The following is a 27,023-nucleotide window of genomic DNA, read 5'->3' on the forward strand; positions in this document are numbered from 1 at the left end:
TTTCCCTTCTTGTGTCTGTGATATATCTATCTGCAGGGATGTCAAAGGAGTGCAATTCTCTGTGAAACATACATGAAACAACAAAACACATGACGGTATGAAGTTTATGCCCATTTAGATTTATTTTGGACAGATAATTTATATGCACTTTCTGTACAGTACAGATATATTACAAACAGGGACAAAAGTGAGAAATGGACAATGAAAGCTATATAAAAGTAAAAAATGCATTTGAAACTTGCTGCGTAATAAAAGCCTGATCATATCACTCAGTGTAAAGGACTCATCCATGGAAAAATTACTTTTCATGAAGCAACTGTTGATTTATTGCAGTGTAAGAGGCCTTTTTAGCTCATTCACACAATCATACACATTATTGCTTTTCCATCACATACAGTTTTGACTATTATTCCCACACCTTATACTGTAGATAAATTCCTGTTTTTTTTCCTTTTCTCCCAGATGAGTGTATAATACTGAGAATGAATGATCACAAGCCATGATAATACTGTACCTTATCTGATAAGCTACCACTCCCTCAAAGCGAAAAATAAAAAGCATGTACTTTATTTCATCTCTTAGCTATCTGGAAGCTTAGATATTACTGAAACTTGAAGAGAAAGAAAGAACAGCAATTCAAAGAATTATTGTAATATTTTGGTGGAGTTTGCACTGTACTGGAGCTTGCTAAGCAAAAAAAAAACAAACAAAAAAACACAAGCAAAACAAAACTATTTTCAGGAATATCAAAAATACATGTTAAACTGTGATGCATATGCCCTCAAACCACCTTACAGGATGATTGGGTCAATGCTGCATGAAGCATATGTTTTAATAAAAAGTAGAAGGCACAGTTCCCACATTGAAAATATGGGTATACTGTATTACAACTAGTAAATATATAGACTATATCACTTAACAAAAGCAGAATTATAGTTTACTCACCAACTGTCCAGTTCTAGCTATCTGTGCCAGTATCCAATCTACACTTTGTCTTCAGTGCATATTACAGTGATGCGCTAAAAACTAATCAACCATCTTCTATTCACCCTCAAGCCTCACTTAAACAGCTAATGCGGAGTGTGCCTTCACTGCTCATTAATGTAAATAATCCTCAAATGAAATTTACAGTGTATAGTGTTGAAGAAAAAAAGAAATCCCATAGTAGAAGTGCAGATAAATAAGAATGTGACGGCATCACAAGTAAAACCTATTAGCCATACCTTATCCACAACTGGTGGGATCTAACTAACTAATAAAATCTATTGTCACACTTGCACTTGAATGCTCAGGCTGAGACATTCAATGTTTGTGAAAGCCTTTCGCAAAACTTCACGAGGATTAACCGGAAAGTCTCCAAGTGAATTTACACGGTAAAGAAACTAGATTCTTAGTGTAGTGTAACTTGTTCCTTGAGGTGATTTTTTTCCCCCTCCAGTCACACTGCTGGGCCCTCTTATCAAGACATTATACAAACATGCCAATGTTTCTCCCCTTAAAAAAGGGCCCATTAGTGGACAAAAGAGGACAGCAGGCTGTTAGTAGAAGATGGGCGCAGATCGGTCATCAATGAAGGTGGGCCGGAGGTAGACCTCCAAGGAACGGTCACTGTGGGGAGAGGAGGGGTGAGACAAGGAACAGTGACAGTTAGGTTGAAAACATGACAAAATTTTGAGAGATACATGGTTAACTACGTAACCACACCCAGAAGAAATCATCCTTCCTATAGTTTTGTTTCTTATAGTAAGCTGAGCAAACAGTTGCAGCATCTACTGTGAGTTTTAGCAAGCATGTAGTGAGAAAATTCTAGTAAAATATGAAAAAAAAAAAAAAGATAACAAAAACAGCTTGCAATAGACACACATGCAGGGTTAGTGCCTTCTTTGTATTGTATTGTGATACACACAGAGTTTAAAAAAAGAAAGAAAATAAAAAGAATAATTATTCTTTTACAACCCAAGACCTGCTGGACTGACAATCAAATGCTGCCACATCCATGTAGGCCAAAGGACAGAAAAGACCAGTGATTCCCAGCATCCTACTGCAGCCAGACAGCCAATGACAGCAGAGGGCAGTAATAGAGATAGAGAGAAGGAGAAAAGTGATTGGCTGGCTGAAAGATGGAGGCTGGTGACTTACGGAGGTCCTGTTCCCTCAGAACCGGGACAATTCTGGACCCAAACTGGAAGGTAAAGAGAACCTTTGGGTTTGAATGGCTCACCTCTCAGATCATGCATGGGTCACATTTTGTAACAACACTGCTGGTTAGTCTGGTGCAAGATGAACATACTGTAGGCTGATAATAAGAACTGTAACTGAAATGAGGGATGGAAAACAGAGGTACACACTTCATGCTCAACATGCCGTTTACTGTATGCTCTTTTTCAAACCCTAAACTACGTAATGTAAATGCAATGCAATCAACAGGCAGGTGTTCTGAAGTTGTGTCTGCATTATTATGCCTATCACCTAAATACAACTCAAACACAAGGCAAAAATATATATCAAAAAGAAAAAAGAAAAAAAAGAAAGATAAGCAGGCAGGCAGAGTTCAGATACTCACAATACACACACACTGTACACAACACCACCACACGCACTGACAGTCTTCTGCTTTTTAAGTGACACAGAGAGCACCACCGATGCTATGGGTGTTACTGGGGAGGGGCAAGGATGAAACTGCATGCTGCTTGAGATGATTGACACAAGGGTGGAGGTTTTAAAAAAGGAATTAATTTAAACATTTAAGGGGGGGGGTCAGTTCAGAGCCATGACTTTGAAACAAGGAAAATGTTCAACAAAACTGAAAATGCCATTGTTACTGACAGAACAGATTTCTCGTCAGACCAGACTGTTTATTAATATATAGAGATATGTTTTATTTAGAATACCTTTGTAAAAAGTCACCATACATTCAAGGTCAATTTTCAGTATCACATTTTTCTGGTTTCCCTCCACAGCATGCATAAGATAAACACTTCAACTAATCAGTAGTTCAGTCATTGTTTCTGGCAATATTTTCTTCTTTTTTTTTTTTTACAAGGACAATAATTGTTTAAAAGAAAAGACCAAAAACTACATAGCCACTCAGGGAATACAATCATAAATAACACTGAGCTGCAAAAGCCGTGGTCAGTTAACCTAAAAACGAATTCACAGCTGTTATTGAGGATACTCAAACAGAAGATCAAGAAGACCCCTCCAAACTCACTGTAGCTTCAGAAAAAAGACCAAACTGAAGGTTATATTGGAAGTGACGCATTTTATTTGAAACTGACAATTCTGGCAGGAAGTTCAGCCAAGAATGGCAAAAAGACAGTTTCTTTGGGGCTGTGTGTGGAAAGTTAAATCGGAAATTGATGTGAAAACTTGTTTTTGCGAAGATCATAATACAGTGCAATTTTGTGGACTGACGGAAACAATTTAAATATATATATATAGAGAGAGATATATATACTGTATATTCTTGAAGCTCAATTTGAAGATTTGCTTCACTGCACATAAAGTATGTGTTTAATAGAAAAAAAGAAGCAAAGTAAGGCAAATATGACACACACACACACCCTCTGGACGGAAAATTAAGTGTAGCACTGACACAAGGAAGCACAGCGCGACCTACGGGATCTCTCAGAACAGAAACATAGTAATCTGCTGCACAGCCTTACTTTGAACAAAGCTTTTTTTTTGAGCATGTGTGTGTTGGGTGGGAACTTGATAACACTGGGCCCACGTGTGCTTAAAAAGGCCATTCAGCCAGTGGCTTTAGTACAATGACATTGAAGTCTTTTGGCACTTGTACAGTACATGAACATGTCCTTTAGTTTGACAAAATGACACAACCATGTACATGCATGAAAGACAAGCAGTAGCAAAGGCAGTCTCTTGAGAGATCAGTCCGTGATGGTGGACTGTGATCAGAGATAGAGTATTCAGAGTCCATATCGCTGCATGCCGAGCAGGTAGGCCCCGCTCTGGCTCTCTCGCTCAACGCAATCCTCCACCCACCAACCGCTACTGTCCACACCGACACCACCAGCAGCAGCACCCAGGACGGACGGAAGGAGGAAAGGAAGGACCCGGGGAGGAAGAGAGGACAGAAAGGAGGGATGAAACTGGCCTCTTCCACTTGGAGAAGGGGTGTGTGTGGAGGCAGGGGAGGAGAGGTGGAGATAAGTGGACAGGAGGGAGGCTAAGTGGAGGGGGAAAGATGGGGAGGAAGAGGCCCCTGTGCTATCCGGAGCTGTCTGTGTCTGTCTGTATGTCTGTTCTCACACAGTCGAAATCAATTTGCCATCAGGACTGTCACTGTGGAACAAAGAGAGAAGGAAGCTTGCCAGGTCGGACACACTCAGAGAGAAATGGAGAAAGACAAGACAGGCACAAGGAGGCTCGGTAGAGTTTAGGAGAAGTGTTAGGTGGGGTCAGGAAATCATGGTTGCCCCACCTACAGCTTCAACTCCAAACACACCTGCCGTGATCAGGAAGATTGGACTTCCAATTCCCTCATCAACACATTTTTTATATGGATGTTTGCTGGTTGGATATTATTGCCCAAATCAAGTACTTTTTAGAGAATATCTGTCACTGAGAAGCAGACAAAAAGCCCAGAAGTTACTGTTGATGAGAAAATCAAGTCATCTCCTTAGCTGGAGGGATGTTGTTTTAGATTAGTCAGTTGGGGTGAATACACCCTGCAGGACAGTGTTGTCTCAAAATACTGATACAGAAAAAAACACACCCAGAGCAGACACGAGTATGTAAAACAGCTTGACACTGGTGCCCAAAGCCCCAGGCTGACAAGCAGTGATGACTGAGATGAAGTCAGCATGATGTCTACTGTCACAACACGTACTCCACCAAACACCAGTAAGAGCGCACGTATACTCTAGGCCATTTCCCTCTCTCACGCATACACTGTCTCTCACACAAACGCACACATTTATATACATGTACACAAGGATGCACTCCCTGATTGGACAGAAACAGGCACAGCATAGTTCCTAACCCTAACCTCACTCAGCCTTGGTGAGTCAGCTAGGACTTGATAGGATTACAGTGCAGATATACTGGGCCAAGAGCATTCTGACAATAAACTAAGACACTGACCCCGCTACACTGCATTCATTACTTTAAAGAGCTATTAAAAATAAGAAAGCAAGAGCAAAGAGGAAAGGACAAAGAAACAGAAACAGTGAAAAAAAATCAAAGGAAACACTGTGCATACATCAAATGTATCGCTTGAGCAAAACTATATTTCTCACTAGTTCTGAAGCCGTTAGTCTATTAATCGATTAGTAAATTGAAATAAAAAAAAATGGCCAACTGTTTTGATAATTGCTGTCAAATCAATTGTCAAAGCAAAATGGCTACATTTTAGCTTCTCAGATGTGACGATTTGCTGCTTTTGCCTGTTATATAACTGTAAATTTGATATATTTTGGTTGACAAAACAGGTAATTTAAAGATAGCTCTAAGAAATCGTGATTTGTCCCTATCTTCTTACATTTTATAGACTACAGATGAAAGATCTACAGCAAATAATAATAATTATCCTCATACTATGTAAATGTAGGTGATTCTACTTTGTTTTAAATGCCTTGTGGTACTAATCCTAATTCCATACCACATATTAACTGTATACTGTGTGCAAAGTTAGTGTACTTCATCATGTTGTACTAACACAAAATGATGTGCCAACGGACATCAATCTAAATGTGATTTTTTTTGTGAAAGTGCACAGAATAAAAGCAATTCGCTCCGTAAAGATTCAGTACTTTTTGGTATGTTTTGCAAGATCTTCCTCGAGCCATCTCGCCACTGTCTACTATTTGTCTTAATTCTTTGCAGCTGCAATTAGCTCTACCAGTTCCTTTGTTCACTGCTTTATGAGACAATGGTCTACATCAACAGCAAACTAAAAAAATCAAGCACTTTTCAGGATCTACACTAACTTTTGGAGAATTATCTCCGAACCTGCTTAGAATGTGTATATACTATTTCATTGGCACACTACGTATGTAAAGCATCTGCCTTGCTGTTTCTTGAGTGTTAGAGCATATAGTATCTCATTTATCTACGGTGATTGTCTTCTTCTGGTCACTACTTTCAAACTACACAGGTTAAACAATTCAGATGGCAGCCTCAGTCATATCAGTCAATACTCATAGAGCAGGGCAGAAAAGGCACTTACCTTGTGGCAAAACGGCCGTCATAATCCTCAATAGCAGGCTGAAAAGATAAAAGTAATATTTATTACTTTGTGTGCTTGTATACCTAGGATTGAAGTACCTGCTGTACTTGTATACAAACACTAGGTGGCAGCAGAAACCAAGCAGAAGTCTCCTTTTCAGTTACTGCAGGATTACTCATATCCAATTATGCAACACAAGACTAAACCAGATGGGGGCAACAAATTAACTGCGCAAGAGTAACAAGTGTTTGTATGTTTTTCATGGATAGTGCACATGTTAAGTTACCTGTGTGCCAAAGCCTGCCATGCTGTAGGGGCGTGGGCGGGTCTGTGCTAGGCTCTGTGCCAGCAGCCGGGCGGTTAGGCCGTAGTCAGGTGTGGGCAGTGATCCATCATTTTCCAACAAGTTCCCTGTGCTGCTACTTTTCCCATGATGCAGGCTGGGAGGGGAGGAAAACAAAGGCCTCAGACTTGGGCTCATTTGGGCTCATTAAGTTGACACACAGTTTATGACAGAAAAATGCTACATACTTCACTTTGAGCTTCTCACTGTCGCTCTCAGGCAGCACACGCGTGTAGGAGAATGGAAACCAGCCACGCCTGAGACAAGCGAAGACCTTGTTAAACTTACACTGTACCTATATGTGCAGCAAATATGTATCCAGTCTCACAGTGTGGATTCAGGCAAAATAGAATAAATGAATACATTACTTACATCTTGTTCTTCTCATTCTCCCCATAGTGCCAGCCATCGCGGGCTTCAGGCACTAGCAGGGTGATGACATCTCCCTCGGAGAAGCTGAGCAGGGTGCCGTTGTCGCCCGCAGCATGGGAGAAGATGGCCTGGACCCGGGCGCGCCCGTTCTTTTCCAGGCCTGCTGCCATGGAACTGGACCTGGGCAGGGTCCGTGTCTCTCCTGACAAGTTTGCGGACAGAGACAATGATCGGTGACATGAAAGTTCAGAGAGTTGCAAATACTCTGAATAACTGGAGTCTGCAGTTCTGACTAACGGTAACATTTATGTCTCTTTAGGCACAGTCAGCAGCCAGGCAGATGATCTAAATTTAGCAATTTCTTAAATGCGTTTTGAACAGCATTTGTAAGCATCCATATATCACTGCCAGATTAACTGAAACTCTGGTATAATCACGATAAACAAATCGGAATATAGATGAGATGATTGGTATACTATCTCCTGCCAACATTTCTCATGAATACCATTTCTAGGTGTAGATTGCTGCCTCTCCCTGCTCCTCTGTGACACCGAAAAGCACCGTCCATAATCTTCCCAAACAAACGGCCAACAATGTAATTTAGCACTTAGCGTTAAACGTAATTTGTAGGTGATATCAGTCTAATGCTAAAACTCTCCTCAGGATACTTTTAAGTAAAATGATATGAATAGATTTGAGGCTACTTGTAATTTTCTCGCTGCAGTGCTACTGTTGCTCATTAAATCCAAGCAGTGTTTGGACATCTTACCCACGGGGTTCTTATTCTTGGCGGGAGCAGGCCTGCGGACAGGAAGGGTGTTGGAGTAGACATCGCTGACCTGTCTCTGCGGCTGAGCCTGGGACTGGCCCTGTGCTTGGGTCTGAGGGGATGAAGGCCTGACTTGAGACACAGACATAGTCCCTCCATCTGTCCAATATTCCTCCCCGTGGACTCCTGTTGTCCCATTGACCATGGACATGCCATCAGGGCCCATCAGTCTCTGCAACAAACAAGTGGACAAGTAAAATTGTGGAAATGGCTACAGCAGCAATTACTTCATGAATTATTTAGATTAAGTCAAAGTGATATGTTATCATTAACATCTGCTGCGTTCATATTAATTCATCTTGATAAATTATAACTGGAGTCGATTTTGAAGTTTAGTGAGAGTGTAGTCTGTCAGCTGCTGAAACATAGACTCTAAACAGCTCATTAACTTGAGTGTCGTCTTTAAAGTGAGATGAGAGAGAGAGAGAGAGGTTTGTTTGATTTGGTTCTTCATGGAGGGCAGCTCCTTCACAGTGGTGGAAAGTCAGGAAATTGTAAGTTCTCTTAAGAAAAACAAGAACAATTTCTATATAAATTGCCCTAAATTCTAAGTCTGTGATGTCTTATCAAAGACTACAGAATTCAAAATAAAAATGTAAGTATTTGCTCCGGCTAAAAGACCCTAAACCCACCGCTGGGTGTCCCAGGCCACTGCCCATGAAGACAGCCAGCTCTGGGGGCACAGGAAGAGGCTGGGCCCCGGGGATAGGGTCTGAGATGACCAGGTTGGATTTGGAGGTATGCAGGGGGCTTGTGCCCCCGAGGGCGGCAGAGCCCATCTGCTGGGCCAAGAGCATGGCCCTCTCTGGCAGCTTGTTGGGGTCTGAGCAAGCCTGTTGCCACACTGGGATCTTCTGGGTCAGAAGGTCTTTACCCTGGAAGGAGGAAGGGAAGATTGAAGAGAATAAAATATCAATGTAGCAGTAGTGTAACCGGAGAAAGTTTAGCACATCTTTTGTTAAACCTTCAATTTCCACCCTCTTCTCTAATAAAAAAAAGAAAAAAAGAAAAAAAAAAAAATTCGAGTTTCTGGCCGGAAGGGTAGATTTCCTACTCCGTATCCGTTTGACCAATGCCCTTCTGCACAGCTATGATAAATGTTGCTGCAGTGGTGAAGATGTGGGACAGACAACATACAACCAAGCTGGCCCAGCTCCAGCATCTCACAGCCTGTGGACACCGGCTGTTTTTCTACAGCCCACATAAATGACAGTTTAACGGTTTAATCGCACAGACAGAAATGCATGCATTTGGCACGACTGTTTAGAGTACAATGCGTATGCACACTACATACAATTAACACTCAAAGTCAGTTTTTGTCCCGTTTTGTATGTGCTAATTTTTGCTCCCTCTCTCTCTCTCTCCTCTCTCTCTCGTCTCTCCTCACACCACACACAGCCACACACACACATCGACACCACACACACAGGAACCCCTGGGAGAGGGTTCTTCAGTTTGCCTGAACGGTGACACTCCTTCCCACGCACCACCCCCCCCCCATCCGGATTAATGACTAGACTCCATGTTGAAAAAAAGAAGCAGCAGGGCACAGTCGCCACAGTCACCACGGGTCCGACCACCAACACACTACAGGCGCGCCCCATTACCACCCACAACACACACCACACGACACACACACACACACACAGACACACAGACACACAGTCTTCCTCCAACCACATCTTCAGGCTGGCAGTTCACACCCACCAGTAATCCCAGGAGACTGATGTACTCCATTACCCAAGAATATCAAATTCTTGGGTAATGGATAGACATACATTTGTAGCACAAACACATACAGACCTAAACACAAAAATTAACATGGAAAAAGACTAAATCCTGCTTAATAATGCTCCATTACCTTTGATGGATGATATAGGGGGAGTCTGTTTGGATTCAAAGGTTCTTTGCTTCAAATGTCAACAGCAATGTGAAAATAACAAGCAGGTATTACACAATTCCCCAGTGACTGTTGTAAACAATATGGCTGAGAAACAGTTTGCAACTCTTGTCCTGTTCATTGCACCAAGCTTTGATTTCAATCCATCTTTCTCTACATTCAGCGTTTTGATGCTTATTCCTTTTAACGAACAAGCGAAGCAGTTCTCTACACAAAAAGGTGGCCAGACGCTGGAAGGTGCAGTGATGGATTACAGCTTCAGATGTGCCTGTCAGCTGGGCATTGTCTACAGTCTTAATGAATTTTTAAAATGAAGAGGCCCCTATGAGCGGTCAAAGCTAATGCGACTTTGAATTATACATCTCCTAGTATGCTCTTCTCTCTGAACAATGGTCTACAGCAGGTGAGTTTCAACTCAAACAGAGATGACAGATTGGGAGTAGCTGGCTTGAGTCAAGACTATTGCACAAAGGGAATTGTGAATTGACCTAACAAGCTCTGCACATGTCCCTTTTTGAACATAATGGACAGAAAATGTCTTCCTGATTAGCTAAAAGATCAGAATAACTAATACAGGCTCAGCTCCATTAGTGACTGAGATGCCACTGCAAACAATTATTTTATGATTAAACAAATTATTGAAGGAAATGCTTATTCTGACCATAAACTCATATCTGTGCACAGCCTTATTTGAATTTCCTTAATCGGCTTGTTGCTATGAGTGATGGACACACTATGTTCAGTCAAAGTTTGAACAGGTCTGCTTGCAAATGAGAGAAATTTCCATATTTTCTTGTTTGTCCTTTCCTTTCTCACTGACTGCAAGTAGGCTCAGTTGGAAAACAAGATGTAATATATTTTTGTGCACCAATCAGAATTTAGCAGGATGGCAGGGTGCTGCCATCATTGTCAATCAAATCTAATTTAGCCACACCCACACAGTCCTAATGAACCAGATGAGCTTTTGAGTGAAAAACTATTTTTTTCTAAACATATCCTTAAAATTATTCTAAATTATATGGCGTTCATGTCTCTCCTTGGACTTACCTTGCCATGGTAGGCGCTGCTGTTCTTGGCCACAGCACACTGGCGGTCCACCAGGAAGCAGTACCTGCGGCGCTCCTCGGACAAGGCTGTCTTGTATCCCTCAGCAATGAAGGTGTCAAGTTCAGTCTGCTTACTGCTGATGGTCTCTACAAACTGATGGAAAACACACACACACACAAGCACAAATGAGCATCATTTACCAACTGGGACACTTTGGTTAGAGATAATATCTACAAAAGAATCACAACATGCCAGTTATCTTTGCATTTAATACTTTTTCTGTTTCATGTGCCGTTATAGGTGAGACAGTGACAAAAAGGTTTTAGTTATGGGTGCAGGTTCTTCATAGCTTAGGAATAAAAATGGCAAAAAACAAAAAAAAAAAAACCACTTTCTGCACTTAGTAGGTAAAGCCAATGGACAGGGGGGTCTGACAAGCTAGCTAACCTGCTTCACATTCACACAATTACACACGTTCACACTTAGGAGCTGTTCAGCACAGCACAGTCTTGTACTGCCAATCACTGCACAGCTCCACTGGAGCAATTATGGGTTAAGTGCACCTTGGCGGTAATAGTTGTGCAAGGAAAGAGCCTTACTCAGTAACTTTCTCTGGCCAGATTTTCCCTGCCGAGTGCTACCGAGGCAAGGCAATTATGACTGAAGATCCCGCAGTGTGGAGGAGGAACTGTTCACAAAGACCCTCTAATCCATTTTTGTATGTCGGACAATAACAAATAACAGGTGTGTTAATGTGTGTATAAGAGTGAGTAACAGCGATAGGGGTGGTGGGGGGGTCCCGCGCTGTCAGTTTGTCTTAGCATCAGCGCTCTAAAAATGGGAAATGTCAGATGGAAATGTCTTACAGAGTTCACCAACAACACACACATATACACACACATACACACACACCTATACACACCTATACACACACACACACACACACACACACGCGGTCAGTAACGCTGGTGAGAAGCTGCGGGGAGTCTTATTTTGAAGAGGAAGTGGCATTTAGGCATTTTTGTGAGCATGTGCATACTCGCATGCCAGTCAATGTGTTTTACAAACAGCAGAGTTTGCATGTTGGTTCCTGAAAGTTTCAGATACTGTACTCTTAAAGTAGGTCGAATGTGTCCAGCTTCATGGCTTTAATAGTGTAACATCTGCTGATAAATATTTGACCTAGAATAATGTGTTATATTTATTGCAGTGATTTGACCTAGACCGAACTTTTCTTTGGGGTATTGGCTTGTTTTGAGTTTGTTATGGGGTGTATGTTTCTCATATATAACTGGAATCAAACACACATAGGCATGGGTAATCCCCGAACTATATGCATATACTGTATGCTTACAGTGTTAAAAATGTCAACCTTGTTTGTTGACACATGACTCCCAATATCTTTCTATATTGAGAAATGGTAAAGACAAGTACAGCATCGAGTTTATGGATGATTCAGTTACTTTTGTCATTTCAGTCTCAGCCACCTGAGAGAAGAAATTATCATAATCCATGATGCTGTTGGTGCTGTGGCGTGATTAATATTTCACTATTCTCACAGCATTAGAGTACATTTTAGAAAGTTCTACTTTAAATCCCACACAGAGCAATGCAAAGACTAATGAAGTTTGTTGAGTTGGAGTTCCTCCCTGCAGCCAAATCTAAGTTCCTGTGGTGCCACCACACGACGCAGATGTATTTCATTTAGTAACCACTAGAGCACACTACTTCCCCACTGCCACCATCCACAAGGTTAGTTCATTGTAATTCAAAGTGTGGAGGAATAGTTTAAGTGGCTTAATGATACTAGACAAAAAACATTTTGAGGAATGGCCCTTTTGTATTAGTATGGGAAGAAATTTACCAAAAACATTACACAAATCCACAGAGCCAATCTGTCTAATCAAGAGCCCGACCTTATTCTATGCACCTTAATCTCAAGTACTGTAAGTATTCTGAAACTGGTTCAGTTCATTGTTTGTTTTAGTTCTTGACAGGCACTGAGTTCATGAGTTCAGTTAAAGGGCTGAGCATGACCTCAACGAGGTGAAGAGTCCTCTGCTTCTGTCAAATCCACATGGCCCAATTCTCCAAGCATTCAAAAGGTCACTAAAGTAACCCAAGACAATGAGTGCAGTGGGAAAAGCCTAGGCAGACACCAGCCACTATTATATCTGAGCGACCTCAGGTTACATCATAGCTGGAGTGACTTGTTTTGCAAAGGTTATGAATATAAATGAAACCTGCTGCACATCGATGCAGTTCTTACATTCAGAATTTAACTGATCTGTGTGTCCCCTTACTTTGACACATTCAGGACAAAATCAGTTTCCGGTGATTACAAGCCCTGGGAAAGGGAGGGCTTCACAACACAAACTTGTTTATACTCCTTTTTATTCCTATAGGGATTCAAAAGCAATTTTTTCGTGCAGTGTTAAGAGCTGCTTAGGTCTGCTCTTCTCTTCCCTCATCATCAGCACTCTTTCGAATCAAAAGAATTGTAGTGTGACGCTCCCGGGCACAACAGAAAGCACCTACACCTACAGTACCTGCTTAAATGTGCTGTGTGTGTGTTTATTAGTCCTTATTTACTACACTTGCACGTTAACAACACCTTTTTATTCTGTGTTTATATGAATCACCAACATTCCCGGTTGGAATCACATTTCAATTTGATGCTACCACGCTGAAGAAACCCTGGGCTTATCAAACATCTTGAGATATTAATTCTGAATCCTGAACTCTGTCTCTCTATATCTCTGTCTGGGTTCTTATTAACAGCCTATGCAGTGCAAAGGAGTTTATCAAGATGAAACCCCCTTTCTACTGTTTCTTGGTCCACTTCACTGAACTACATAATGAGCTGATTATCATTTTGGCAGGGGCTTTACCCATTGATGAGATGGCACAGTGAAAGTGTCTTATGGCAGGAGAGAACAGGGAGTGGAGGAAAGACAGACAAAGAGACAGACAGAAGTGGGAGAGACAACAGCATAGCGCGTGTGTGTGAGAGAGAGAGAGAGAGAGAGAAGAGAGAGAGAGAGAGAGAGAGAGAGAGAAGAGAGAGAGAGAGAGAGAGAGAAACAAGACTGCGATCAATGAAATGCGGCCGCCATCTGCGTCCGTTGCCAGACACACTTTACTTTTTAATGAAAAGAGACGAGATAAAAAAGAAAACTTCTCATCTGCTAAAATAACACAGATGTGGTGGAGGAGGACAAGCGGGAGGGAATGTTGAGCTCGCCTTAGCAACTTTTACTTGTACTGTACTTTCTCAACTGCCTCTTAGTGCCTGAAAGAACCCATCTCTGTCCACACAAATTACACTAAACACTCTCAGACAACACATCTGTAGTTGGTCGCTATCTAAGCCTTGTTAGGTGGATGGTTGTCACTGTGAAGCGCGGGTCTTGAGGGAGTGCAGGGCTCTCTCCCTCTCTGTGTGTCGTCCACCCCGGGGGACTCTGGCACAAACTAGTTGACTTTTCTCTCACACGCCCACAGCTGTGATATGATCAGTGAAAGTGAGCAGGCTGAAAATGAGAAAGGGAGATTGATTTTCCTTTTCCCTGCTAACCGACTGTGTGTTATGAGTCTAGAGCCTGATGAGCTCGCTCTTCTGCACAGACGGCCCAATTGATCAGTCATACAGACTCAATAATAGTGCTGGGTAATGCTACCACTCTCTATGTCCAATATGCAGCAAGTTTGAATTGTTGGGCTTTTGTGCCCAGCAAGTGGTTTGGCCTTAGTCCCACTGTCGCCGCATCTACTTTGATCCACAGTAAAATACTGTCTCATTCAGTTTGAACTACTGGCAATGAAATATGTCATAAAGGTACTCAGAGGACAAATCCTAAAGCTTTAGGTGAACCACTGACCTTTTGTCTGCGGTCATCAAGCCAAACTTCCAATTAGAACAAATAAAATATCAAAGTTTATTAGGAAAATTGCGAAGAGGTGGCAAGAATATTAATCTTTGCTTTGTGGAAGAATAACATTTTAACACATGCCCTTAATGCCCTTGTGGCCTTTTGTAACCCCTTAAGACAAACTTTAAATTAGCCCCAGACGTATTTTTAATTTTGGACAAAACCTCTGATCTGCAATAAAAGATTCATCTGGTGCTTCATGTCATGGTGAAAACCTATCCGAGGGCCTAATGATCAAACATGAGGCTGTCAGGAACATGTAACAACTTGCCATTCTTGACTGAGATTTCCTGGCTTAGTGCATTTAAATATCCCACCAACCCACCCCACGCCCACATCGCAAGCCCAGCTCTATGCAAAACTGGACTGCTGCACACACTGCCAAATTTAATGCCTTTAGACACAGTGGAACAAAATTTGACACAGCAATCAGACCAATCCAGCGCTGCCATACCATCCAAGAAAGGAAAGGGTAGATGTGTGCAACTGTATAAACTCTGAGCCCTGGACAGAGGAGGAGCCTTCTTCTATAACCTGGGTAGCAAAGAGCAAAGTTTTATACCCAGTGGTCTCTACAACAACAACAACAGATAACAACACTGTATACATAAGTGCCGGTAGAATCATGTTTCTGGCCCAGCTATCCATCTGATTCAGTCATGGCCGGCCGCACTTCACAGCAAGACCAAGGAGCTCAGCAATTACCCTGCAAGCCTTGACCTGTTAGTTTCCATCCCTCCAGGCAGAAAGACTTCCAGCTTTCAGTGAAATCCTTGTGAAGGAACAATCGTCACGGTCGCCATTTTCTGCAGCATAATTTCTTCAGTTTGACAGAAACACTGGCTACAGAACTGAACCAATAAATAACTTGTAAACAACACCACAGTGAAGGCCTACAATAAGGGTTTAATACAGAAATGGTGCGTCCTTGCAGCCGTATGTGTGTCTATGTGGTGTCTATTGACGGAAAACTAAATGTGAAAAGATAACTAATTAAGTTATGTTGAACTCTGAAGGTTCATTACAACAAATCAAAAACCAATTCTCCTGAGGTGCTCTGTCGGAGGTTGCTTTACTATGGAAATAATCACATGAGTGATGACGCCCAGAGCAAACTCTGCTTTGTTCCCTCAGTGAATCATGTGACTGCTTCGGTTTGACATATAATCATTCTGACAAGTTGTGAATGTTGGCTGTCTGACTCCAGAAGACTGAAACAGTAGCTAAAAAATATTTTTCTTGAAAGCAATTTATCCATATGTAGCAGTTACACAAGCAGGCACTCCACACATGTGCCATGTCACCTATAGAGACTTTTTACATGGTATCTGTTAAAACCAGACTTGTATGTAAAAATAAATCCACAGTTTTCACATGACATTCATATGGAGAGTGCCTCCATAGCTGAATGGTTACACCACACATGCAACATGTCATCTGTAATATGATTACAGCCATTGACCCCCCAATTTCCTGTCTGCCTTTCCTGTCACTGTTGCTGACTAATAAAGATATAGAACTGAAAAAATAAAGACTTATGGGGTTTCTGACTAAGATATCTATGACTAAATACACAGAAAGTTGAAACAAAACACTTCAAATGACTTCAAAATAATAGCTAATTAATATCAAAAACACATCTTATATACAGTTTAAGGAAACTTATAAGATGACATAACTATAAAACTAACTAACTATAAATATGGCAACTTGTAAAAATCTTGGTAAATAATAGCATTCTGCTGTAGGCATTTATTCTGAAATGTCTGTGTGTTCAGGTACACCATCCTTAGAAAATTTGCCATCTTACCTAAGCCTCTTTGGATAATTAAGTCAGCTATTTTGTCACGTATACACAAGCTTTGCTCATTCTGTTAAAAACCTTGATTAAAGCCGAAGCACATTGGCTGAAGTAAATGCGTACTCTTCTAGTACATCAATTAGTGCTGCTGACTTATTTTCTTTTTCACGTGTGTGTCTATGCGCCCGCTGTATGTGTGTAGATGTACGAACGATTGGCAAGGGCACACAATTCATAATCAAACCTCCACTATTTGCCTTCCCACTCAGGGCACCTTGTCGCCACTGCATCCACCCCCATCCTTGCTGTTTTGTGCTTTACTTTATGAAGAATAAAGTCATTATTTTGCACCAAGACTCATGAAGCTCCAATCCAACAGTCACCCACATGCATGTAAAGTCTGCTTAAACTAACTACAACAGTGCTACGAACTGGCTTGAGTGTTTATATATATATTTTTTTTTTTATTATTTTATTATTATATTGTTTTTGTCATTTCTGGGTATTTTGTTCCCTTCTCTTCTTTTGCAGTAGCTCTTCACAATTGGAAGTCAATTTGTAATGGTTATATGAGGCATCTTTATTTCAGTGTAGTTTAATTCTGACAACTAATGCAGTATCAGGCTTTGTGCAAAAGCCCAACAAGAGGCTCACCTGCATCTCCTTCTCGCCATACTTGGAGGGGTTCTTGCTGCCCTGGCTCTTCCTGCGCAGCTTCTTCAGTTCAGCCTGGCACTTCTCCAGACTCTCCCCTTTGCTCTTGTGTTCCATCTGGTATTTCTTCAGGGCAGCCTACGTGGGGCAACAGGCAGAGCACAAACACTAAATTAGGACCACAAATTAAAAAGCCTTAATGAAAGAGGGTGGGCCGTAAATATGTACCACTACTGCCAACCCATTTCTGAAAGTTTTTAAGGCTAATTCCTACTTCACAAACAGCCGTTGGATACAACTCATTTTATGACCATGTGGAAATCATCTTGTAGAGCCTTGAAATTTTAGATATAGCTTTAGATATGCAAACCATCATAACATTTCAGTGATTGTTGGTGCATTTACCAAGGCTTTGACATGCGAAAGCAATCTTTTCAATTAAGGAAAAAAACAAATTCACGCAATTTTTTCTGATATTTACTCATTATTTGTCTTCCAGGGTTTGATTTTGCAACATACAGCTCGTGATTGTGTCTCTTAAAACATCGACTGCAATTGATTACCCATTTCAAGCAGATTTCAAGCGCATTTTCTTCGCGTAGTGAGAATAACAGACATCCGTGGCAGCCTGCAAAGTAAAAACTAAAGTGTGATTTGTAGAACAAGCAAAGTGACTAGCCTAGTCATTTTACAGCCAGAGTTTGTTTATTTAATTCATTTAATTTGCTTATTTAATTATTTATTTATTCAGAAAAACAACTTTGTTTCCGGGCTGTACCGGCTCTGTTGCTATAGTAACTGTGCCTGGTGTGACAAAGCTCATGTGGTTTCTCTACGAGGCAAAATTGGCAGAGGAGAGCACATGCATGAGGGTTCAACACCCACATTTGCATACTGTAAGACACTGAGGATGTAGGTATCCCTCTAGGTATTGTCTGGCTGAAAATGAGCCGAAACGAAGCTGTTGTTTTTACTGGAAGACTAGCAGCATGACACATACAGTGTTTGGACTTCATAACAGAGATGGGTGGTATTAGTTCTATAGGCCTGAGCTGAACTGGAAGCTCTAAACAACTTAATTTAACATTTTAAATTCATCTGCTGTCCCTTAATTTTCCGAACCCAATAACAATGAATCACTCATCCTTTCATTCCCTTCATGTCCTTGTGAGAAAGCAGTACAACCAGTATGCATTGCTCTGCTATCCATATCGACAGTTTAAGAAACCGAGGCTCCCCGGTGGAAAATCCCCATCACATAGATCATGCAGTGTATCGATGGTTAGAAGAAAAACACAACTGGGTATTGTGAAAAGTTTGCCCTTAGTTTACAGGGTCAAATTGGGTAATCAAGATAACATCCCTAGTATACGCATCATTGAGCTGGAATGTTCCTCCTAATTAACAAAGCAAAAGCCTGTTGACTTTTTTGCCAGCACCAGTAACCCACGACTCTCAATCACTGGCTATTACTGCAGACAGATAATTAGTGTGATTAAATCTGATTAGAAACAAAGCAGACAGTAGATAAACTTTGGTACACTTGAAGAATCTGACCATTGTCCTTTACAGCTTATCTGCCATAAAAAGCTCCTCTTCATTTTGTAATCTACTGTCTCTTTATTTTCAATGCATTTTACGTTTATGCCCAAATTCTGACCTCTGTGTAATGATGGAAGAGTGTTGTAAAAGCCCTGATAAGTCATTATGTGAGATAAGAGAACAAGACAGAGAGAACAGAGAGAGATGCACCACTGGGAGCGCGCAAACACACACACACTTCAGTCTTAGAAAACACTCTTTTTGAACTCAGTCAAAATTTCAGATGATTAATTCACAAAGTCTGAAGCAAAATGACTGCTATTATCACTGCGGCAGATCGGTGGGAAATTCATTAAAAGTAATGGATGTTAAAACCTCGGGGATACACCAGGATAGAAATGTTTGAAATGGTTGATGCGTCTGAACTAACGTAAAAAGCAAAAATATTTCCATATGCTTTTCCATATCAATTTAGACAGCAAACATACATTTTACAGATGTGTAAGGAGTCAAAAATGATTTGTAAATGGTTTTCATTTGAACTCAACATGACAACATCTGATTGTACTGATAAAAGGAGCCTAAATGATTCACAAACAATCCTTGTTGACTGAGCCGAAGCACCTCGTAACGTGGTCCTTCTAACAATACAATATAATAATGGCAACGTTATCCCATCCCCCAAAACAACGCACAACAGTGCTGCTCTACACTCAGGCTACAACCCACTCATTCTAAAGATATCACATGTAGACCAGCTCCACAGTGCTCACACATACACATACACATACACATACACATACACTGCAGTGGGGGGTTTATTATAATCAGTCTACCCTTGACGGGTGAGTAGACTTGAAATGTTATTTCAAAGCATCTCTTTTTTCACAGACATATCCTCTAATTGTCTCAGAGATAGACTTTGATCCAGATGTTAAAACACAACTTCACCTCCGTCTCAGTTATCACTTCAGTCAAATTAGGCCTCCACAGATCTGATGTAACATAACAAAGTACCACAATGAGCTAAAATAGGCATTTATTGAATTTGGAGAGTGAGCCAGTCAGATACTCACAGTCAGATAACGAGCATCCAGATCCACCTTCTTTTCCAGCTCAGAGAGCAGCTCGTTGTGGAAGGATTTCAACTGGGGAGGAAGCACAAAACAGTTAAATGAAATGCTAATGATTGTTAGTTCAATGACTAAATCATTAAAGGATTCTGCATGTGGATGCAGAGGTAAAAAAAACAGAGACTTTCACACCAAGTTGTGTGTAATAGGCAAATAAGTTATTAAAATACATGCGTTATCCTAGTTTACTCAGTTACTGAATAAATGTTTTACCAACAAAGTACCGGCCTGTGAAGCTTCTCTCAGCTTGCAAATCACTGTCAGTCACAAATTCAGTGCTATCTGACACAATATTTAGTCACTAGATTGTAAACTGAATCAAATGTTCAATCTCTGCTCTGTTGACATTCATTTTTATATACTGGTCAATGTATGTGCAATAGGTTACTATTTCCTTCACATTTATATGATATTGTTTAATGAACAGAATCCCAGCAATAGGCTATAGTATACTACAAAGATCAGATTTGAGGAAAATAAACTTTTTTTTAGTGGCTGAAAGTGAGCATGGACTGATAATTTTGTTCCCAATTTTTAGGATTGGATTCTGGGAAGCAAACACTGGACAATCTTTATGGAAAAGAGGAAGGAGTACATACATATGGACAGTAAGTATAGGAATAGGGTTATTTAGACAAAAAAAAAAAAAAAAGAAAAACCTAGCCTTTACAGGCAGCTGGCTTGTGGATGCCTAAGTGATCTCAGGGTACTCAAACTCCAGGGCATCCACAGCCCTTCCTCTATACCAGACACACACTAATGAACTTGATATTGACTGTGAATAACTCACCATAAAGCACACATTACCCTGAATTACTGTTCAATTAACTCACTCGAATTCCCCAGCCACCTCCTGTGTAAGCATTTTGGGTTTATATGAGCCCAGCATGTCTGTTCATTCAATATAAGTTCGTGTTCATTTAATTGTCATGTATTCCTTGCACTGCCCACAGGGACAAATCTGTGTCACGGCCCGGCAAATTTGTTGTGGAACATCACAGAGCAGAGCCACATCACCAAACAAAAATGTATTGCTGCAATAAGTTGTTGTCGTGTCTGAACTTCTGTTAAAATATCACATTACAAGACCTTTCACAGAGCCTGAGGTTTATAGAGGGTGCTGTAGCGTTGAAGCACACAGCAAAAAACCCTTTGAGCTTAGAATACCAACCATCTCCTCTAGCTGCACTTGGATCTGTCTGTGGACCTCAGCCATCTGGAACAGCACATCCCCTGCACAGAGAGAAAGAGGGAGACAGGGAGAAACACATGAAGAACACTCAACAGCACAAGCATCCCTAGAGCAGAAAAACAGGGAGAAAGGTAGAAACTAGAGAAAGAAAAAGGGAAGAAACAAGAGAAGCAAGAGAGAGAAACAGAGACCCCAGCGTGCAAAGCTCATGCAGTAACACAAGACACACAAACATACGGGACAAGTGACTTGTAACTGGGACAACGAAGAACATGATGAAAGTTTGTTTTTTGGTACAAGATAACAGAAAACAGAGAAAATGAAACAATAACAAGTGATGACAAGTACAAAAAATGGGGGAGACAAAATGCTTAAAATTAAATTCTGGTTCTTCAAGCGTGTAAGTACCGATGTCTCGTGGAGATCAAACATATTGCCTTTCTTTCTTTGATTAATCTTAACATCAGGCAATGTGATTTCTAGAACAAACAAAAAAAAAAACACCTCAAAGAAAGGTTAAAGTCTCCACACAAAAAGGAGTAGAAAAGGAAATAACCAAAAAAAGGGAAGCGATAAGGAGGGTCATGCAGCTAGTGAGATTTTATTTTCATATACCTACAGGCTGCCTCTTCTGAATATGCAGAGCATTGTCAAAAAAAGGAACACAAAGAGCTACGTTGAGCGAAAGACACATACATATACAGACCTGGTGGAAACACAATGTGAGATCAGCATGTACAGAGAAATGAGACACGCATACATTTCCCTGACCAAAAGTGTCCAAAGCCCCTTAGCTGTTGCCTAGTGAGAACATGTGATATCAGCTAGTGTTAATAATGGTTTATATCGATTGCATTCAATTAGTCAGGAAACATAGTTCCATTAAGTTCAAATGACTGTATATTGATTTTAGTGAGCAGACTTTATCCACTGATATCAATGATGTTGTGACAGGTCATATTTTAGTATAATTTAATAAAATTGAAATAGCATCTATTAGCAAGGCAATGGCATTTAAATAGCTATTAAATAACATCTATTTAATTTTGGCAACTAACAAGCATGATTAAAAGAAGTGGAGAAGAAGAGGAAGAGAATTGTGGTAATATATTATCCATCACTGTGTTGCTGCAGACAATAATAGTATAGAAAAGGTAAGTACAGGATATTTGTGGCCAACTAGGAACTACATACTTTAGTGCAGCACTTCAGATTTATTTAATCTCATTTCACGCTCCCCTGCTGGGTCCTCCTTTGAAAGCTAACCTATAAGAGTGCATCTCAACCCATCTCAAAATGCTGCGCAAGTGAAATCTGAACTTTGTCGAATTGGTTTCGGTACAAACTTCACCAAAGGGCTTTGGAGTGGTCTCCGTCTCAACAGACAGGACGTACAATGCAAACTGCTACAGACAGGCGACACTGAAGCGACCTTGAGTGGACTCCAACTGCTCCAAAAAAATAAAAAAATAAATGCAAATGTCATTAAAGTTCTGCAAAAAATGTATTGCAAAAAATTCACTGCATGTTCCCTTATTAACTTTAGCATTTGTAAGCAGTATATAAACATTTAATAAATGGTTTAGATTTGCAGTTTTAAGCAGATATGACATTTTAAAGTGTTAATTGTTATGTACAGTATTAGTACAACAACAACAACTTCTCTTATATTTTATATAATTAAACCTGTGTTTGACTATTACATATTGTCATTCATAATCTGCTTATACACCAGCCTCCACTTAGTGTATGTACAAATCTTATCTTATCGTATATATAAGGACTTTTAGTAAGTTATGGAGAAGTCAAACAACAGAAGATGAATTCCTGAAGACAAACATTAGCTCAACATTCTGCAAAATCATAGACATAAACACTGATAAAAATAATGACCTACTAATTTGTAAAATTCTATTTCAATCATTGTGTTGACCTCTTGATCACCAGAAACATGTAAGAACATGTAAGTGTGGGCAGTGTTAAGAAAAGGTTATCCCCCCCCCCCTACAATTCCTGTATACCTGTGACAACCAGGCCTTTTTGCCAATGGTGCAACCTGCCCGCTGATCTTGGGCCTCACAAGAGCAGAGAAGCAGGCCAAAGCCTCCTGTCAGTTCCCAGCAGGCCTGCTAAGCAGCTTACAGATACTCATCCCTGATCACAGCCCTTCAAGGCTTAGAAACCCTGGCATTCTGTTGGCGGCTTCAACTAGCTGGATCAATTAACAAATGAGCAGCCATCACTGTACCGCAGACAGACACACACACACACGTCAAGTAAACTGGCAGTAGGACAGGGTGTTTGCAAGAAGCCAGAAAGGTAAAGAATGAATGAATCTGCAAGAGATCTCATCTTGTCATCTGCAGTTTCATTACTGCACAATGTATGATGCCAAAGCATAGGAAAAAAAAAAAAAGAAATCACACTTTGGAGATGCAAATAGTTGCCATGGCAACTTCGATATTATATCACAAAATAACAGTAAGGGAAAATTGGATTGCAACCTTCAGGGGAAGTTAACAGCAGAGAATTCAATCAAGAATCAATAAAGAGGGCATAATGTGGAAAATTCGATATGTGTTGTGCAACATTATTGTTTCGTACAGAAAATATTTGGCAGGCATGACACAACCTGTGAGACTTAGTGTAAGAGCTGCCAGCTTGACGAGGATATCCGCATACCAGCTAAGAGCGACATGACAGACGGGTCGATATCCACAGTGACAAGCTCTTGAACACGCATGGTATACACTTTGACACAAAGACACACAACCACACACACAGTAAATAAACCCTAAAAGAAGATCATTATTGTAACAAGATTTCCGGGCTTGCTTCAACCCCGCCTGTGTCCCTGCCTGAGAGAAAACAATAGTTCCTTTGTGGGGAGGTGAGCTCAGGTTGAGCTGCACCTGCAGCTCAGCAACAAGCAGCCACATGCCTCCTAGCTTAAACCACTGAGTCAGAGAAGGAAGCATGAACACAGGACTTACTTGGGTGCATGCGAACAGACTGTCCCCCCTGAAGTATGACATCAGCTTGTGTAGATGTATCGACTGCTTGTGTAACAGAAGCAATGGTACACCCACACAGGTAGAGAGAAAAAAAAAAATCACAGAATAACAGAATGTGGGCTACGGAGCAGAAAGAAAAATATATTTAAAAAGTGGAAGTTTGCAATGTTGAACAGAGAGAACAAGAAAGACAGAGATGGAGGGAGAGAGGAATGGAGGTGGATGGAGAGACACTGAATCACTGGTGAAGGTCAAGCTGGATTCACTACGGGTTGTCATGGAAGCAGGATAATGCTAGGGTCGTTGCCATGGGAGAAGTTGCGAGATGAGGGGCAGAGTGTTGTGTTACAAAACACTGTTCAAAAGATCTCCACCCTTACTATCAGCTATCATTACATCAGCATCTACACTCGCCTGGGGAGGAAAGTGGAGTGAGTCCCACCTGGGGAGTCTTTGTATTGTAGGTACATGTGTATGTGTGTGACTAAACAGTACTGTGATGTTAATAACTGCCTACCTAGCATGCTAAGTCACAAGGGAAACAAACAAGTGGGCAGGTATAATGGGGCAGCGGGATAATGTGCGAGACGCAAATAATAGTTGAGAGTCTGGGTGGCCGCGTGAGTGTGCGCGTTTGTGTACACATGTGCACGTACACTCCCTGTGAAACCACAACACAGTTAATCTGGAAGTGAGGGCAGCTTATGCTCACAGTTCACCCATCCCACACACGCACACTCGTGTGGTTTTGTGAACTGGATGAAAGCCTCTCACAGGAGGAAACTATTGATACGTATATGACATGTTACTAAAAGTGGAAGCTCAGTCACAGCTGTTCAACCTACTAGCCTAATATAAGTTTGTCCAGCAATGGTGTCATGCATTTAGGGCATAATGCAGGTCTACAGGAGAAATTTAAGACTGCTAAAGAGAAGTGGGCCACAGTGCAGTTGTAAATTATATTTTTGTTTATTCTAAGAAGGTCTCAGGTAGGTTGCCGTGCATTGTCTTCTGGATAAGACTGTGAGTAGCAAATCCACACCATCTGGTATCAGTGAGCCAAAATCCTGCCCTCTTTTTTTTTAAGTCGCTGTTCCACTAGCCTTAACCACATAACACATTTTATAACAGCAAAAGCTGAGGCGGAATGGTGCGGTTTCCAGTCTGTGTTCTGAGATTAAGGGTATTCTATTTTAATTTCTTGCCATTTTAACAAACATAGCATAGTTATTTAAAAAAAAAAAAACAGTTTATTTTGAGCTCAACAACATATCCCATGAGTCTTAGCCACATAATGGCTGTCAAACCCTCATGGGAACTGTATTTTTTGAATGATAACAAAGAGGGTAGTTTTTTCATAATCCTGCTGACAAACAAACAACACCGCAGATAATATTCTCCTGGATGGAGCTAATTTTGTGCTGCATAGCTGATATGTCTTAACCTGCTCTATGTTACCCTCTACTGAGTTGCTGATTGGTCCAGAACATATGGCAGTGGACTGGTTCATTTGTCATGTAGCTGTCATGAACTGTATCTGGTTGTACAAGGCTAGGGGGTAACCACCCCATAAAAACATCTTCATGTCAGCTACAACCTGATTTGTGTGATATTTGTCATGAAATATAAACATACATCCTTCACATTGTCACCTCTGATTGACACACAATTTGAATGGCACAGTAGAGGGTTAATACCTTAACAGAAACCTGCACAAGGCTGTAAAAGCAATCATAGGATGTGATTTAAACTCACATAAAAAAAGTATCTCTGAGAGAAGCTTTGATTATTGCAGCGCAAAGACCCCTTTTGATAACATATCTGCTTTTCTTGTTGCTGAAAGCATAAGCGATGAATTCCAAGCTTTGATTGATTTGACAAACTCCAGCAGCAGGAAAAGTTACCCTGACTGTGACATATGGGTAGTATGTTTGTGACTGGGTGTGTGTGGAAATCTTTAAAAGATCTGGGGGTTTTTGTCTCTCCGCTCTTTGCGACAAAGTCTTCTAAGAATCAAATAAAGTTCAAAGTGAAGAAAGCTCAGCATGAAAGAAAACAGATTTTTTTTCTTGGGCAAATTAGGCAAAGAGAGCAAAAGCCACGGAGGCAAAAAGTGGAGTGATAGGGAAAATCCCCTGAGAATGCAGTATAACAAGTGATACCTCAATGTAACAGAAAGGAAACTGTCGTTAAAGCATTGTTTTCTCCAAAGCTGTGTAGCAGAACCTTTTGCACTTTAACTGAGGGTATAAGAAAAAAACAAAACTGCAGAGTCATGTAGCTGTTGAGGTATGGAGATTCAAGGGTGGACTGAGTGAAAAACCAAACTGAGCTCTTTGAAGCCTGAAGAAACCAGGGTCATTATGGGTCTCCAAGCACAGTATTCAAGGGGGAAACAATGGTAGGCATATAGTTATTACTGTAACCAATTTCAAAGTGGGTAAAATGATTCTAGAAGTGCAGAATTGAAAAAAAACCCAAAACATTGCTGCTACTACCTACTATTACACTTGAGTTCAGGTCCACTGGCTTCTCTTGCATAATCATGACAGACAACATCTAAAACCCACACAGCTACAAAATGCAGATTGGCATGAATCACAATATCATATCACCCAAAAGGTGGACCTACTGGTTTGACCACACTTTCACATTAGCATGGCACTGACTGTGGTGCTTTGCATTATTGCACGCCGATACCACTGCAGAATGCAAATTTACCAATTATTCTTACAACTGTGTGTTCTTATCTACAGCAAACACAGGGAAAGAGAGAGAGAGTTTTTTGTGCAGTTTTGTCCACATCCATCCCAGCTGTGTCTAAGCTCACCTTCAGCACATGTCACTGCCACGAACAAATGAAGGGCAATGTGAATGTGTGTAGATGGAGAGTGTGGGGGCCACTGTCTTCCCATCATGCAGCGCGTGTCTCAGAAATAGAGCAGGAGAAGGCAGGGACCCCTGGGATGGTGGCACAGAGCTAAGAAAAGAGCTCCTCTGCTCTCATTTAAACAGGGACAGGTGCTGGAGGAGGAGAGAGGTAGGCCAGACTAAAGGGAGAGAGAGGGAGAGAG

At 41.0% G+C, this 27,023-nt stretch overlaps 1 protein-coding gene across 2 annotated transcripts in view; it reads right to left on the bottom strand.

Annotated features, from left to right (window-relative positions):
* Positions 1-98: 98 nt before the first annotated feature.
* The window catches only part of baiap2a (BAR/IMD domain containing adaptor protein 2a), a 49,980-nt gene continuing 23,055 nt past the window's right edge, over positions 99-27,023 (bottom strand). Inside the window, exons 4-15 of one of the 2 annotated variants that reach the window (XM_035654579.1) lie at positions 20,915-20,976; positions 19,687-19,758; positions 17,069-17,206; positions 10,682-10,834; positions 8,367-8,609; positions 7,675-7,906; positions 6,906-7,107; positions 6,722-6,790; positions 6,477-6,630; positions 6,191-6,228; positions 2,140-2,182; positions 99-1,608 (exon numbers count right to left, since the gene is read on the bottom strand). In XM_035654579.1, coding sequence (XP_035510472.1) covers positions 2,155-2,182; positions 6,191-6,228; positions 6,477-6,630; positions 6,722-6,790; positions 6,906-7,107; positions 7,675-7,906; positions 8,367-8,609; positions 10,682-10,834; positions 17,069-17,206; positions 19,687-19,758; positions 20,915-20,976 — 1,391 coding nt within the window. In that variant the 3' untranslated portion in view covers positions 99-1,608; positions 2,140-2,154. The remainder of the gene's footprint in view (positions 1,609-2,139; positions 2,183-6,190; positions 6,229-6,476; positions 6,631-6,721; positions 6,791-6,905; positions 7,108-7,674; positions 7,907-8,366; positions 8,610-10,681; positions 10,835-17,068; positions 17,207-19,686; positions 19,759-20,914; positions 20,977-27,023) is intronic. The other variant, XM_035654577.1, reaches the window with a different exon arrangement.

Source organism: Morone saxatilis, unplaced genomic scaffold, assembly GCF_004916995.1.
Source record: "Morone saxatilis isolate NCDOM2014 unplaced genomic scaffold, NCSU_SB_2.0 Contig14, whole genome shotgun sequence".
Classification (NCBI taxonomy): Eukaryota; Metazoa; Chordata; class Actinopteri; family Moronidae; genus Morone; species Morone saxatilis.